The following is an 18194-nucleotide window of genomic DNA, read 5'->3' as shown; positions in this document are numbered from 1 at the left end:
GAGTGCTCAGCTGGTGGCAACGGGATCGTTGGAAAATTTAGTTGTTTAATGCAGGTTACAGTCACTGAATTTGTTTTTTTAATTAAAAAAATTTAAAGGAAACCAAATCAATGACCCTTTATAAATTATTATTCAATAATTAAAAAATTTTTTGAGGAATTTTCTCATGTGAAGATTTCTCTTACATAAAGTTTAGGTATCAGCCAATAGAAAACCTTCTTTCAAAATTATTTTATTTTTTTGTTGTTGTTTTCCCACCGGTGTGGTGTGCACTATCTGTAATCGCATTCAGCACAACATCAAAACGTGAGTGAAAATCAGAGTGTTTATTTTGTGAAGGTGTGGATTCGACAGATTTGAATAACTGTTGTCCCATCAAAAATGTCGGACACTAAAGAAGAACTTTCACCATCCACTGCGCCTACCAACACCCCGAAAAAAATTCTTGGTAATTAATTATACCAATCTTAACAAAATAGTTGTGTAGAATACCATTAGGCCTAATACCTGTAATCTCATAGTTACTAGTGATTAGGTCATATGTTAAGCCAGAAACACGTTATCTTATTCGAAATTTCAAGCATTTAACAATTTGCTGTAAAATTTAAAAGTACTGGTCTTTTATAATCTGCACTTTATAACATACCTTCGATATAGATTTCAACTCTCGATTCAGAAATCGTGAGTGGGCAATATTATTACACGTTTCATGCACTAACAACTATTATTAAGTCCAGGAATTAAAATTTTCTTATTTCTTGTAACTGTTATTATATCTTATTATGTTTGATATAGTGAAATTTTAATAGCACAGAATAATGTTTTAGACTAAATGTGCATATGTTGTACTTGTTATGGTAGCAGACTAATATATACATTTCTACTTGCAACTTACATATATTTAATTTAGTTTTCTATTGCTTGCGTAAAATTTTGTGTTTGATCGGTATGTGGTAACTAAAGATCTTGAATATGTAGGTTTGAAAAATAATTTAATATTTGTCTAATGTAACCTAAAAATTGTCATTTACATTTGTGTAAATTAAAAAGTGATGCTAAATAAATTTATTTCATAGTTCTATTATCAATTCATATGTGTATGTATGTGAATTTCATTCAAAGAAATGCAACAATTGTCTTATCATAATTACAAAGTTTTCTATAGTAAAATTTATCACATCAATTTATTTTACTATCAACTTAAAAAATTTTACTAGATTAAAATATAATCTAATTTATCTTTACATTTCATTATCAAAAATTGTTTTGGGATGCTGGAAACTTGAATTGCTTGCATGTAGAATAAGCTTATTAACTTTCTCTGTTTACGTTCAGCAGACAATTTCTGCTTTGACATGTTCCAGAATTCTCTAATATTGTAATTTTATTCTCGTTCTCTGTTTCACAAAGTTAATTGGTTGAACGGTCATATTATTTTCAAAAAATTGCTTAATGATTGGTTTTGGGCTGCAGGAATCTGATAAATTGCTTGCATGTAAAATAGGCTTAATAATTTTCAGTGTTTACATTTGATTTATGTTTACAAACAATTTCTGCTTTGACACGTTCCGGAATTCCTTAACATTGTAACTTTATGATCGTTCTCTGTTTCACAACGTTAATTGGTTCAACGGTCATATTCTTAATTGTGGTGAAAACTGCGAGAAGCTGACCCTTTGCTTTAAAATGCCAGAATGAATTTTGTATCAGCATTTACTCCAAGTTTTGGTAAGTTCAAGGCACTAGCCTGTAAGTAACTAAAGGCATCTCATTAGGATATCCACTGAAAAGAATATTATTCGTCACCACAATAACTGACTATTCACTGAATGTTTATTTTAAAAATGTGTAACCTTGCTGAATTTTGTTGGCATGAGAAAGTACCGATGCATAAATTCCTCAGAAATGTTAAATATTGAAAAGATTCAAAACCCTCAGATGCATTAAAAAGATTCAGAACAATCCTGTTTACCCATGCTGTTATATTTTGGTGATTTTTTTTCATCCTTAGCAATTTTTGCCACATTTTAAGTTGGTACCATTTTTGTCATATGTTATAGAGGGAGAGAAACATTTGCAGACCTATTAAACTCAAAATTCATTTTTATTGTTTTTTTTTTTAATTGCCAAGTATAGACAATAAAAAAATTATTAAATATTTACCTCCAGGCAACAACTTTGCTACTTCCCAAATTTCCTAAAAATATAGCAATATACACTCATTTAGCAATGCTAAATATGCATTTCATTATTTTTGCAGATCTATATAAAATGTTTACAAATTAGCAACGGCTTTCTTAACACTGCACTTAAGTTGGTAACAATTTTATGATTATACATGTCTACCTATTTATTCTATAATATAAAGTGTTGCCATAAAAAAGGCATAAAATATAAACATATTGCAAACATGTATCCTATTTCTTTCCTATAAAATAGCTCTAAAATTTGATTAAATTTATCAACAGTTTCGAGGATGCCTAGCTGTAATAAATGCATTTAATTAAAAAATTAGTACCACAATGACATTAAATCTTTTAATATCCAAGGAATGTACTTTTTATTCCCTTTTGCAGCCAACATAGCGTTCTTGAGGGTGAGATTTCCGTGGCAAAATAATCGCCAAGCCTTAGTATTTACAGTGTTTTCACTAAAGCGCGAGAATCTCGCATATTTGTTTCTTTTCTCGCATTAAAAAATTATCACCGCGGGAAATTCGTGTATTCTATAAATCAATTTCAAAATTCGCGAATTTCTCGCATTTTGGAAAAAGCTTCGAATTACGCCATGTAGAATAAAATCCATTTTACTTTTCTTCCTAGATCTTTCAATATTTTCAACATCTGCCTCGTTATCTAGCTTTCCTATTTACCAGTATTGTTCAGAACCTTTTCGAACAACTGGACACAACCGCGAAAACCCCTTTCAGAACACATTTCTCTGCATCCACGTGTTTATCGTAGGTAAGGTTTCTTCACGTATGGTGTTCAAATTTTTTATGTGCAATATGGACAAATACCTTGTAAAGGCAAAATCTTCTATGATGATGCACCAAAAATATTGAATGCTTTAAAAAATAGAAGAAGTTAAAATTTATTATAATTAAAGAAATGATTTTTTTTCAAGAGTTTGTATTTTTTTAGTTTTTAGAAATCTCACTTAACTTTTTGAAATCTCACCCTGTTTTTTAGAAAAGGTGAGAAATTCTCACCCATTTTTTTTCTGCACGATGAAAACACTGTACTTAGAAACTAAGAAAACATCACAGAATGGTTATAACTCCTAGCCACCCCCGGGCAAGGGTCTACTTGTTTTTTTAATTACTAGTTTAAATTTTATTTTGCACCTTGGCGAATGTAGTTGGCGCGACACATCAAGAATGGGAAATATCCCCTTCTTAAGCACTATTCAAAACCGACTCTAAAACACAATAGTCTTGCATCTGATATTCTTCAATTCTGTGTACTTGGTAATTAATTGTTCTGAACATAACTTAACTATTTCTACTGGCGCGCAGATAGTTTTGAAAAGAACAACAAGGCAATTCCTTAATTGTTTACATGCCAATGTTCCAAAAATAGAACTTGGACATAGAATATAAAATTAATGAGCAATTAAAGACAAAATATTATATTTCGTCAATTTAAAATTTACATTATAAACTATTTTTTTAATTTAGTTTGGTTCAGTTTCCCTAATTACCTGATTTTTTTTTTATGAATTTTAGAAATTCGATATAATTTAAAATTTTATCCTATTTATAATATAATTTTCCAAAAATCCTATTTTTATAATATGACTTCAATTCTTACAAGGTTTTAAAAGGTCTATATTTCCCTCTGTTATCAATGAGCTTCAAAATTTCATCAGCATTTAAATTTTTAAGCCTAAATATTATTTTAAACCTTATGTTTCATTTTTGGAACATTGATGTTTCAAGGATTCTATTTTTATATTTCAAATGATGCATTGGGTTATGTTGTGTGCACCACATTGAAGTGGTATTATGACAGTTATTAAAGTTAAATAATGTTCCAATGGGAAAAGGTGTGATGCATGATATTCATTTAGGTTCAACTTCTTTTGACATGAATTTGTTGGAGGCTGATTGCAAAATGATGGAGGCAGAATACTTGGAAAGTAGCAAGTTGTCTACTGTTTCATACTCACTGTTTTTTTTCTTTGGGTGAAATTCTAACCATCAAAAATAAATTCTTTTTTTTTATAAGATAATAGTTTTCAGGGAAGGGAATGAATTTTAATACTTAATTGAGCTATTTGAAAATTACAGAGTTTAATTTGGAAGGTTTTTCAATGCATTCCCAGCAATTGTATAGATTCTTACTATTGATAGTTTTTCCTTTCTGATTCTTATGATTTATTTTACTTCTATCATAAATAATTTTTTAAAGAGTGAGTTAAGAAAAATTTCGTTTTTTTATTTTATTTGTGTCATTTATAAATTTTGCTTTGTTTTAGCTCCATGTCTAAGAGATACTTAATACAACAAACAGCAACCTTATTTAAAATATTTTTTTATTCAAATTTGGGAGATCAAGATATTTCTCAACTGGAACTTAAAGAACCAGGAGTTATTATTAATTTATACGGAATTATAAATTAAAAGTTAGAACCATACTATGGCTGTAGAATATTGTTTTTAAAGTAATATTGGAGAATATTAAGTGGAAATCAAATCCTAGAGCAAAGTGCAAATGCAAAGCGAAAAAGTGAAAGCCCAATTATCAAAAAGAAAGTAAAATTTGAACTAACAGAATTAAAAAAGCCAAATGTAATTTTGTAAAAATGTCATGAATGTGTTAATTGTGCTACTCGTGACTTATTTCTTAAACTTTTTCTGGAGAATATCTCATTTATATAAAAATTTTATGCTTCTAAACTTTTAATATGTTTCCCAAATTGTTATTTCACATTTTCATGGTCACATTTTCAAGTGGATCCCATTTTGTTCTGACTTACGATATATACTGGAATGCAGTTAAAGTAACTAACTACCCTCAGTAAAAAAGCTGCTGCCAAATATATCATTAAAAATTCACTTAAAAACATTTTTTCACTCATTCTTTTTTTATTTTGTCTTCAGTTGAAATGCTCTAAATTAGTAAATTTATCAAATTCCAAATTATTTGGTTTACCCTTTCTTTATTTGGTATTTAAATAAGTAAAAAAAACTCTGCAATAGATTCTCTCTAATGGAAACTTGGTAATAGAAAATTTTAAAGGTGTATGTTTGCAAAAGCAGCACCAGGGGACACAATGTTTTTCTAAAAATTTGCTTAGATCAATATTTCATACCTTGATTTCATACTTTACTAAAATAATTCCAATATCTTATACAATTATCTTTAGTAAAAATTAATACCCTTTTAGTGAAACTCTTCCATGTTTCCATCTTCTTTCAGTGATATTTTTTTTCCTCACAAAATATAATATTTGAGTTTTCATATAAAAAATTCCTTGGCATAGATAAAATATGGTCTCGATTTACATTGAAATTTTCCTGAAATGCTTGGAAATATCAGGGATTTTTTTTCTTCCTAAAATTAAATGTCAGTGTCATTAAAATATTGTATGATGTGTTTATGTTTCTGCAACTGACGCCTTTTTCATGCCTTCAAAAATTAGTAAATTTGTATTTCTCAAGTAAGTTTTTTTCAAGTAAGAAAGAAACAGCATTACTAAATTCAAATTAAGTGATTTCTGCCGGAAAAAATGTATTGGTTAAAAATTTTAGCTTGTAAAATGACACTTTTTTTTATTGGCATAGTAAATATGAATTTTGCTTTGAAAAATGCATAAAAAATCTTATTAAAATTTCCTTTTTTTAGCTACTAAAGTACAAGGAACTGTGAAATGGTTCAATGTGAAAAATGGTTATGGATTTATTAACAGGTATTTTATGAATTCTTAATTCTTTTCAGGTTTTATATGCATTGATTTTGATATGTATGGTATTTATTAAAATTTTTTTTCTTCAAAAAAGTTAAATAACCTATTAATGAATAGCAAAGGTTGAAAGGGTTTCTAATTTTAGAGGATAGAAAATAAGTACAAATAATTGTATTTTTTTTTTTAAATTCTCATTGAGTAGCCTTAAAATTGATGTGCTGTTTTATCATATTTTCATTTAACTTTGTTATAAGGTATGTATAAAGTTATATAAAATTGCTCCAATAATAGGATAAAGTATTGTCAGAACGAAAAATCACAATATTAAATATAATTCCTTAGTTAGTATGTTAGAAAAAGTAGAAAGAATTGAATGTATTTTATCTTTCAAAAATATTATTGCATATGTTGATTATTAAATTGGATGCTAATTTGTTTATTTTTATCAATAAAATGTTATAAATTTAAATAATAAATTTTAAAGAAAGCACTGAATTTTTAAATACTGTCTTCATTGTCCTTATTTATCAAAATATATTAAATTTCGAATTGTAAAAAATATAATTTATAAAAATTTCTACAAGTATGTTCCCAGCAAAATTTCAGATTCTACTGCTCTATCTGAAGGATGGATGTAATGCCACGTAAATGTACCAAATTAATTTATTTTCAATGATTTGTAAAAATGTAGTTCACTTTATGTATTTTCTTAAACAAATTAATATTGGGTGCCTAGACATTACTGACTAGACATTAAAAGTGGCTATTATTTTTTTCTGAAAAGAGGCTGCTTAATTTTTACTACTAATGCAGTTAATCTATTTACGACCACTTTAGTATTGAATTATTAATTTAAATTTGATTGTTAGCTAGTACGTAACTCTTATTTTTATTTATTGCTTTAGTTGCAACCCAAATTCATAACTATTGTTTATTTTAAAAGTAACTTCAATGGTGAAAAGAAAAATGCATACTTAAAATAATCTATCATTTATTAAATTTTAAGAATTCCAGTTTTCATATATATACAGTGAAACCCCGATTTTACGTTTTCGGTCGGACTAGCGATAAAAAACGCTCGAACCGGAATAACGTAAAATCGGGATTACGAAAAATCTATGCATATTTTTAAAAATTGACACCTACCAGTTAAATTAATGGAAAAGATTAGTAATCTTCACTTCCTCTTTGTTTTTAGCTACAATTTCATCTACAACTCGTTCAATACTAACAATTTTTTGCAAATTTACTTCTTGATTTACATTTGCAAGTAAAAATTGTGTTAGAATTTTTATGTATGTAGTTTTTATTGTTGTTCCCCACCCCCCTATTGACAAATGGAACAGAAAGAATGCAAGAATCGCTCCATGCAGCTGAAAAGCAAGTTTTTCTTGCTCAAAAAACTAGAAAAAAGTTTGTGTGAGAGTTGTAGAATAAAAAAAAATTAATTTGATCTGTTGGTAGAAAAACGTATCAAACGGGATTTTCATAAAAGGGGTAATACAAAATCCGGGATTTTTTAACGTTATCGGTATAGGCAATTTTCACGGATCAGCAGAAAATGACGCAAGAAGCGGGATAACGGACAACGTACAATCGGGGTTCCACTGTATATATTTTTTTTAAATATTGCTATTTTATAAACCCCATTTTCTTGGTTGCATTAACTTTATTGTATGTAAGGCACTAAACATCAATTTTATTTTAAAACAAAATTATTTTAAAAGTTATTCATGATATATGTAAAAAAAGTATTTAAATTTATTTTGTATAAAGTATAATTAGTTTACTTATTAAGGAATATATTATAATCCTGATTTATAGGGTAATGTTCATGTACATATAAGCATCAATAAATATTGAGAATCTAAAAGAATTTTAAAAGTTGACATCTATTTTTGAGAAATCACTTTAGTTTTGCCTAAGCTAAAAAAATCTGCCTAAATTATGGCTTGGTAGAACTAATTAGTATATTTAGAATTATAATAATTAATAACTCATAGGTAATATAAACTGAAATTGTTTCATATATGACACTTTTGATGATAAAGTATAAATAGCACTGTTTTGAAAAAGCAGTTAATTTTAATAATTTTGGCTAGAATCGAAGTCATTATTATAGTAGAATTAATAATGCAAATATTGTACTTGAATAAATCATTTTCTGTAGTTTGACTGCAAATAAAATATCTCCAATGAAAGTTGCACCAGGTTTTTGATGCATCATGTCAAAAACCCAACCTTAATAACTACAAGCATAGCTTCTTTTCTTTTTTTTTAATCTTTATTTCCTTTTTTTTTTTATATATAGTTTGCTGGTGGTATCATTAAATATTAAAATATAATTTCCAAAATTACAAACTCTTAATAAACCAATTCATATAATAGTATGTATATATTTGTTAAATTTAGTTCTATTTGTGGCTAAATTATAGTTAGGTTATCTTTTAGGAGATAACAAATTGCTACTTTTATCACACAGTTAAAATTTTTTTACTAAAAAAATACTTTGTAACTATGTTATACTTATTTCTATATAAGTTTAATTTGCAGTATTTTATAATATTCTTTAGGAAAAATACTTGAAACTGTATTTTGCACATTATTCAAATTATAGCATGTTATGACCGTGCTAATTGTAAATACTCATTTTGTTAAGAAATTAATTTTTTTCCCACTTTTTATTTAGGAGTGATACCAAAGAAGATATTTTTGTTCATCAGGTGTGTATCAGCTTTTGAAGTTTTTAAAATTTTAATTTTAGTGATCTACCGAAACCTTAACCCATAATGGTACAGAGATATTGCAAAATTTACTTCCTACCAAGTAAAATTATAATATCAAGTTCAAGGAAACTGAGGTGTGCACAGTAGGGCTTGTCCTTTAATAGGCTGGGAAACCACTGAACTTAATTATATAATATTAATTATAATTTTTGTTATATTTTTATAATTAAGCTAATTGTAAATATGGCAATAAAACAACAGTAAATTATTGGTTTTTGCTGCCCTGCCTATATGGCACCGGTGGTCCCTTAAGGGTTAAGTTAAGTCACTAAGTCATGCAATAATTTTGTACCTTGTGATGTGATAAATAATTACATTAGGTGTTAGATGTTTTTTTCCCCCATTATTAAATTTAATAAGTTCCTGATAACAAAAAATTCTGAAATATAATATTAAGAGATTGGTAAGGTTAGAAAAAATTATTTAACCAAGTTTCCGTTTAGGGGAAATTTGGGTCTGTTTATGGATATTTTACAAATATTTTCATGCTCTAAGTTCTAAGTTAATTTTTTGGAATAATTTAATTATAGCATATTATAATTAATTATAGCATATCTTAAAATAGACCATTCACATTGTTTTTAATTTTGAAAAGGGACCGTTCTTGAAATTCTTTCAAAAAATTGATTCACTGATGCTTTAATTTTGAAACTACAATTAATTTTAAAGACATAGTTGTGTTTTTTGACAAAACTAGATAAGTTTTGTTTTGAATATTTAAACAATTGAATAAGTTGTTTAAATATTCAAATACAAAAAAATTCACTCCCCCCCCCCTAAAAAGAATTGCTATTAAGTTGTCATGCTTAGCTTAGTTATCATGCTCTCAAGTAACATTTTTAATGACTAAGTTTTTAAATTAAATTTCATTTCTTTTACTTAAAAAGAAAAGTTTTTTTAAAAATAGCAGTATCTGGAGGAAATACTTGGTTTTTCAATATATTACCATTTTTTATTTCAGTAGAAAGTCATAAGGGAAAAAAATAAAAAGTTATCAAAATAAATACTCAAAACTTTGATTGAAGTTCATTAACATAGTCTAAATGGAAAATTGTCGAAGGCAAGTTTTGATTTTAACTTACTGAAAAATTTGCATTAATGAGGTTTCTAATTACAAGTTTAACTGTGTTATTGCTGTAGAAGTATATTTTATTTTTTAATGAACTCCTACTTATAATTTACTTATTTTTCTTTTATGTTTTATTTTAGACTGCTATAAAGAAAAACAATCCTAAAAAAATTGTTCGCAGTGTTGGTGATGGTGAAGTTGTAGAATTTGACGTTGTAGTTGGTGAGAAAGGTAATGAAGCTGCTAATGTAACAGGACCAAATGGAGCTCCAGTAGCTGGTAGTCCTTATGCTGCAGACAGGAATCGTATGAGAGGACGCTGGTTTCCTAGGAAAAAATATGTCCCTAGATCCCGCGTAAGTTTTTTCTTATTAATTTTAAATTGCATTATTATGAAAGGTTAAATAAAAAGTGTTTTCTTTTCCTTTTTTTTTTCCCCTAATGGAATAAATCTGTACAAAGTGAAAGCGCCTTAACCAATTAACCAATATTTTCAAAAATAAGTTTTTTTTAAAAAAAATCTGTTTCTTTTTTTTTTTATTTGATAAAAACTGGGACATTAAGCAATAATAGCTAATTGTAAATCTTATTAAAAGAAAATTCTGATTGAATAAAATTAACCAGATTTCTTTTAAATTATCAGAGGTTATTGGTTTCTGTAACTGTTGATAACTAAACTTTTATACAGTCCTTAAAAATTCCTTCATTTTGAAAACAAAAAATTAGGGCCCTTAGAACTTTTAAGCTCTTAGGAACTGCCTAATTTTTTTTTATACAGATGAGAGAATCTATTCAGACGGAAGAAAAAAGGAGCTCGTTTGGCAAGCTAGTGTTCACATATAAATACTATGCAAAGTTCTCTCTAGGAATAGAAATGGGCAAAACGCTTTCTCTCTGAAAAGGGTGCTTTGAATTTTGAAAGGCCACTCACTTAACACTGTTAAAATTAATCAAAATGTGTAATATTATGTAATAACTGAATTTTATTCTCAACAATTTTTAAATTACCCTCTCATACTATTTTATGTGTATAATTAAAAAAGGAAATCTCTTATCAAAATAAGAGAAAAATTTGTAATTTATAAAAATTATTAACGACTTGCTATTTTTTTTCTCCAAAAAAAGGTAAACTAACAAAAAATGATTGATAACAACTGTAATTTAATTTTTTTTATTTAAAAAATAGTTTTAAAATTTAAAATCACATGAAACTTATTAAAACCCTTCCACAAAAAAGGATACTTCTAAAAATTCAACCAGTTAAGAATAATCCTAACCAAGTAAATATTTGTAATAGTAATCAAAATTAAACTTATAAACACAGATAATTTGACAACTGTGTTGTTATTTAAACAGTGAATAATTTTTTTTTTTTTTTTTCAATATGGAATATGAGTAAAAAGGCAGTGTTTTTAAGGGATTTGGGCTTATTTTTACAAGAAGAGCAAAGAGTACGCATCTATTGGGATCAAAGGGCAAGTAGGGCGTTTTGCAATTCAAAAACACTTAGTAAGAACACTGAATATGAATTGCGAAGAGATTGAAGGTAAAGTCTTACCTTTGTGATGATCACATCTAAAACGGCATCATTGATTAGTTGTAGAAGGTTGAATTTTACTCCTTTTTGTTCAGAATGTTCTGTAGTGTAAATTATTTGAGTTGTTTTCTTTTATCTTTTGCTAAAGAGAGAAGTCATTTTATTTTTTCATTTTACTGAAGTCTGGTTTGTTCTTTATGAATAAACAAAAAATTCTAAATTGGAAAAGTAGAGTAAGTAAAGTACAAGAAATATTGATTTTTATTTAAAATTTGTCTATCTCAACTCGCCAATATGCTGGCTAAATTGTAGATTGTATAAGTTTTTTGAATGTTTAAATAATCTTTGCATTTAAGAGAAAGTATTGAACACTGTTTCTCTTCTCTTCAAAATATTTTTCACTTTTTTCATTTTCAATTGGGAGATGCAGAATTATTTGAAATGCTAGTTAATATCAAGCATTAATTTTGTTTTCAATTGGTTCTTTGTAGTTTATCATTTTTAATAAAAACGAGTATAGAACAGCACTTAGCATAGTGATATGATAATCATAAGCCAAAAAAAATTAGAATATATCCTGATGAATATGTTGACCCCTTATTTTTGATCACAAATTTGCAAGTTTCTGGTATGTCGGGTGTATAAATCGACTGAAAAAACAAATTATGAAAATTTCTAAAAATAAAAACATTATCAAGCATACAAAATTTTCTCAAGTTAAAAATATTTTACTTTGTTACTGGGTGTGATACATTTGCCATTAAATAAAGATGCTGTGAGGCAACCAGTCAAATGATACGAGATGCGAGAAAAAGTGTGGCATTTTCTAATTCTTTGGATGGAGATGAAGACTGTTTTTTGTGGGACTGAGCAGAATCTTTAGCAGAGTTGGGTCCATATGACGATATTGCTAACATCATTGATTTTGACAAAGATGATGTATGAGAATCTTTAAACTTGTAGTTTTATGGTATGTTTTAAAAGTTTCACTGTGTTTTTTGAAATACTTTTGAATAAATCACCTTAACTTATCTTTTTTTTTTTTTTTTTTTTTTTTTAAAAAAAAAGAACATAAACTTAAAGCTATGTTTCTAAAAATCCTTTATAATTAAAGAAAATGTGATGGGATAAATTGGTACAGAGTTAATCATATCTATTTCATTGTTTATAAAATGCATTGATATTTCATGAACAACAAATATTATATAGTCAGTATAAACTTTATTAATGATGTATAAATTAACACCCTGTTTTTTTTTTTTTTTTTTTAAATTTTACTTGCTGGAATATATGGTAACTGCAGATAGTAATAAAAATTGAAATAAAAATTTTTCTTTTCGATTAAATAAAATGAAAGATAGAAATAAGTAATATTTTATGGTCTTTTGATGTATCTTTGTTTAAAAGTTTCTTCAGAAATAATTAATTACTCTACATTTATGGATAATTTAAGCTTTACTTTCTATCACCCATTTATTTATTTATTTGTGTGTGTGTGTTTGTCGCAACTATCACTAAGTGAGTCTTTAAATGTGTTCAGGAAATCAACCAAAATTCTTCAAAATAAGGTTTTTAATTTTATTACTTTATGGAATTTATATTGAACACAGAACAGACAGTATTTCTGAAATTCAGTTAAAAGAAATTTGGAAAAGAAATTAGCAGTTTCATGTGATTTAAAACTAATTAGTTAAAAGTAATTCTAATAGTCAATTCTACTGTATAAATTTTAAATGTTATTCATAAAATTATATTTGTGTCAAAAGATTCAGTCACATACTCACACTATTTTCCTTTTCAAGTTATTAAAACTTTCACTAATTGATTAATATATATATATATATATAAATATATTGATTAAAATATAATTGGTTATAGATAATTTTCTTTTTTACTAATCTATTCTTTTTTAATAGATATTTCTGTTTATTTGAATTCACAATATAATTCTCTTATATTATTTCCATTTAGTATAAATATTCTGTGTTCATAATAAAATGTTTAATCTTAAGATTCTTGAAAAATAGGTAAAGGACATGCCTTTACTTTTTTTTTTCTCTCTCCGATTTTCCTACCATTTTTCATCAATCCTTTCTTACTCATTTTTTTTTTTTTTTTTTTGAAGAACTAGTAGGATCCCTGTTATGGCAATAGAGTATTAATTGCATACTAATAAATTTTATCCATCATGTATTAAACATTGTATTTGAACTTTTAAATGTATTTCCTAATTTATTTATTTGTTTGTGTAACAGCAAACTGATGGTGGAGAAGATAGTCAGAGCCAAGAATTGGATGGTGAACAACAGCAAATGCAAAGACCAATGCGTCGGCAAATTAGACGTCCATTCTTTAGGCAATATTATAGAGGTCCCCAAAGAGGGCCACCAAGGAATATAGATCCTGATGGAAATGAAGGAAATTTTGAGGTTTTTTTATCAGCAGTTGTGTTGATTATCATTTTATTGACTTCTTTTTTCTTACCCTAGCTTAATTTTTTGAAGTGTATGAATTTTCTGTAAAATATAGTATTGCAAATCCATGTCATCTTTACAAATATATTTAAGCCAAAAAAAGAAACAAGTTATCGTATTTCTAAAATAGATTAACTATAATCACAGCTTTCTTACTGAGTTTGTAATTATAATAGTTAATTTTCTTTACATATTTGGTTTTCAGGCCCAATTGGCAATGTAAACAAACTAATTGTATGCAAACAAATTAAAAGGAACAATATTTTATACAGTACAGAACCCGTTATCCGGAAATCAGAAAACCGGAAAACCAAAAAACCGGAACGAAATTCGATAATTTTCCCGCCATTTTTAAATTTTTTTTTTTTCTTCCTCATAATATTTTAGGATTTTTCGTTCTTTTTTGAAAGATACCATCATTTTGGAAATAATCATTAGTAATAATTAGACCTTACCATCATTTTGGAAATAATCATTAGTGTATTACTCCATCTATTTTTCTTCTTTTTAAGATTATTTCCAAAAAAAATTTTTTTTTTCAGTTGGGTTTAACAATAAAAAAACGGCTTCTTGTAGCGATTCAGAAAACCGGAAAAATCAGTTATCCGGAATAGCGATGGTCCCGATCGTTCCGGATAATCGGTTCCCTACTGTATATTTTAAAAACATTGTTACTTTTAATTATATTAATCCAATGCAATTTCAGCAGATAAGAAATTATATTTTTTTTCATAATCAGCTCTTTTTTTAAATTAATTGGATAATTTGATATTATTAGGAAGTTTGGATACAGTTTCTCAATAATAAACAATGATAATAAACCAAGCTGTAACATTGCAGAGAACATGATCAAAGTTTTATTTGTGACTGATCAATCAAATATTGATGAAAATCACTTAAAGTAATTTTACTGGTCAGTTACTGCATATGAGTGACAACTAACTGTGAAGAGATAAGGGAGCAAAAAATCGAAATATTTAACTCTCTGTGAGTTAGCAAAATTAAGTTTTCATGGTATTTGTTTGCAGCAATTAATCTCCTTTACTTAAATATTTATGTAGGGTTTTCTAATATATTTTTGAATACCTTTTCTATTTATATATAAAACTTCCTGTGATTTTTAACTTTTTTTAAAAAATATATATATTTTGGAGGAAAATTTCAAGTTCAAATTCAATGAAAAAAATTTTTTATTATTATTGAGTGCATAGAAACTTCAAATAAACATTTTTCTTTGAGTATCAAAAAATTTCCAGCTTGATAGATTTGGTTGTATTTTTAAAAAAACCTGTCTAATGAAACCAAATTAAAATGTGATTAGAGCTGAAATGAAATACAAAAAGTTTCTTATCATTCATTGCCTCATCAGAAAATGTTTTACCTATGTATTTTGGGATCCAATGTGTACATCTCAAGATATTTGACTATTTCCTCTATTTTCTAATTCGTTTATAGAAATATGAAAATAACCAGCAAGTTAACAATAATGAGCCTGTCACTAGTTTTATATAATTTGCTCTTATTTTTAAATTAAAGTTCCTTTTATCTTGATAGGAGCCTCATGAAAGGAGAGATAATCAAAGAGTTCAGAGAGGAAGAGGTGGAAATAGGCGAGGAACACGCCAATTTACTCGAAGTTATTTCAAGCAGCGCAGACCCAACCGTCCCAGAAGTGATACTGAAGGTAGTCAGAGTGGGGTTGAAGGAGATAATAAGGTTTGTTTTCTTTACTTTGGCTACTTTTTTCAATGTTATTATATTTTCTCTGATGTAGCTTAATTACGCTTGTTAGGGTGCAGCTCTTTACAAGATTTTTTGTGATTTCACTATTAATTTAATTGTATATTTAGAGTAAAAACTTCACATTTATTTTGACTTTTTCTGTTTATCACGTTTATTATTGCTAAGGTGTTTATATTGAAATGTATTTTGTTAAAAATTTTTGACTTATAAATATTTATAGGATATTGATGAAGATAACCAACGACAAAACAGGGATAACAGGAGGGGTGGCTACCGACGTCCGCCATACAGACCACGCATGAATCGCAGAAGACCTCGTGGTGGTTATCGCCCTAGAGGTAGATCTTCTGAAGGTGGTCCTTCTAGGAAAGATCAAGATTATGAGGGTGGAGCAGAGGAGTCTAAATCGGACGAGACTGCGACTGCCAATGAAAATTCTAATAGTGTGAATGTTTCTCCTTCTTCTGTACCACAATCTTCTGGTGAGCCTAGTGACTCTCAGCAAGCAAGTAATGAGGGTTACTCCAATGATCAAACGCCGACAGAACAGGTAAATAACAATGCAGTAAAAGGAGGAAATATTGCTAAATTTATTTGAACCTGTAAAAAGAAGAAAAAAAGTATAATAATACAAAATAATAAAATCAGCTGCATGAATTTCTGCATTTCAGAATTATAAGAAATATTCTTTATAAAGTTATTTTCTCATATAAATAGTTTTCCTCATAAAAATCTCCCTAAATTTTTGTTTTAATTCCTTCCTGTTTGAAAAGTTTTCCATATTGCTAGACATTTCATGGCAATCTAATCACCAATGTGTATCATCATTAATTTTTTTCCCCTGGGGATCTAACTCAATAAATTTTCACAGTCAGCAATGATTACTTTTATAATTGTTTTTGAACAGCCAGTCCAATTTTAAGTTTGCGACTTACAAATATTCGACTTCATAGCCTTATAAATAATTTTGAACCCAATCTAAAAGCTGAGAACTCCTGAATCAAGTATTGGGAGAAATTGGTCTTTGTGGAAGACTTTTTTAAGGAATAACCCGCATTTGCATTAGATGGAAAACCCAGGGTAAATGTGAGGGCAAGGAAACTAACCCCTAATCCTTCTACCAGTAAGGATATTTTTCATCAATGTTTGGTAGGTATGAGCCAGGTGCAGAATTCGTGCCAACCAGCCATCACTGAGCTTCAAACACGGGGCACCTCATTGGGAGACGAGCACTTTGTCCCCTGAGCCATCACTGCTGAGTAATGATCATTTGAAGGTTTTTTTTTTTTCTTTCCGTTTATTGAAAAAATGGGTATGAAATGATCAAAGGAAATTTTTGAATGCTGTAAAATTTGTTAGGGGGGCAATTATTTGTTAAGGAGATAATAAATTTACTTATTTTTATTTTTTATTTTTTTGTTATCAAAAAGATTGTTTTCTTATAGATTTTTAAGATTGTGTTTTCTAGTAGTTTTTATGTGTATTTTTTTTAATTAATTGGTTGCTACAAGTTTTTTTTATTTTTTTATAAATCTTTAATAATAATTCATCTGTAAAATGACTTACTCAAAATTTATAGTTAAGAAAATGGACATAGCATAAGATGCGTGTTTATAAAAGTAAATGTAGCTCAAATTGGGGTTGTAACCCAACCCCAATTGGGTTACAACCCCAATATGGCATAAATAGACATGGCACAAAATGGACCTTTTTAGTGTTTAATAAGGAGCCCCAATTTTTAACATCTCTGTGTTAGTCTTTAAAAACATGTGCTTAAATTCTGTATGAAAATTTTTTTTAATGGAAAAATGTGATAAATCATTATTATTTTAAATTACAATCGTCGTTAAAATAGTTTTTAAAAAATTTGAAACATTCATTTTCTTAAATTGCTTACAGTTTTGTTTAAAATAAATAGTTTAACAATGAAGTGTTAAAACAGAACATGCTTACAGCACATAACAACTCTTGTTTAAATTTTTCAACATTTATTAAACTATTGATTTTTATTTAAAGTAAAAAATAAAATTGATACATTTAATGCCACAATTGATTTTCAATCTTTTACAATAACAATGGTGTTTTATTTATTTATTGTGTGGCTATATATTGAAGATCTGATTGAATATTTTTTATTTTCCTTTAGGCTGCTGTTAAATGTGAGAATTCCTCCCCAGTAGAAGCTTCTTCAAATGAAGCAACAGTTTCTGCCTAACAGTTAAGGAGCCTCATTATTTTGAGTCAAAATAGACTGCCTGCTTGTCATGTCATTAACAACATTTGAGAATACTATTGTAATTGTTACTATGCTGTGATTTGATTGCATTAAAACAGAGGGTGTAGCTTTACAACAGGTAGCTGCTGTTGAGCCAACTCTCCCGATTTCAAACGGGCTGAGGAAACTGCTAAGCCTTTAGGCTGCAGTTTTTGGTTTTGTTGCAGCACTTGTTAAAATTTATATTTTCCCCTTCTACGACAGAACATTTTTTTTTAAAAAGAACTAACAACTGTGTATGTATCTTATTTTTGTTTAAAACATTAATTTATTTTAAAAATTCAAATTCATTATAAGGAACTGTAGTTGTTTGACTTTATTTTGACTGAAAGCAGACACTTTGTATACTTGAAACAGAAAGTTTATAAAATGAATTTGGAATAAAATTCTTCATTTCACA

The 18194-nt window shown here is 27.7% G+C and overlaps 1 protein-coding gene across 1 annotated transcript; it reads left to right on the top strand.

Moving 5' to 3' along the window:
• The first annotated feature begins 12 nt into the window (after positions 1–12).
• Positions 13–18194, top strand: yps (Y-box binding protein ypsilon schachtel). Its single transcript, XM_016059661.5, has 8 exons — positions 13–448; positions 5850–5913; positions 8600–8633; positions 9906–10121; positions 13558–13731; positions 15331–15492; positions 15740–16069; positions 17666–18194. Exons 1-8 carry the CDS (start codon positions 382–384, stop codon positions 17732–17734), a joined length of 1116 nt encoding a protein of 371 aa, XP_015915147.1. The 5' UTR covers positions 13–381; the 3' UTR covers positions 17735–18194.

The sequence above is a fragment of the Parasteatoda tepidariorum genome, chromosome 2, assembly GCF_982258835.1.
Source record: "Parasteatoda tepidariorum strain Cologne lab strain chromosome 2, Ptep-v5.0, whole genome shotgun sequence".
Classification (NCBI taxonomy): Eukaryota; Metazoa; Arthropoda; class Arachnida; order Araneae; family Theridiidae; genus Parasteatoda; species Parasteatoda tepidariorum.
The sequence above is the reverse complement of the archived record's forward strand: the minus strand, read 5'-3'. Positions and strand labels throughout refer to the sequence as shown.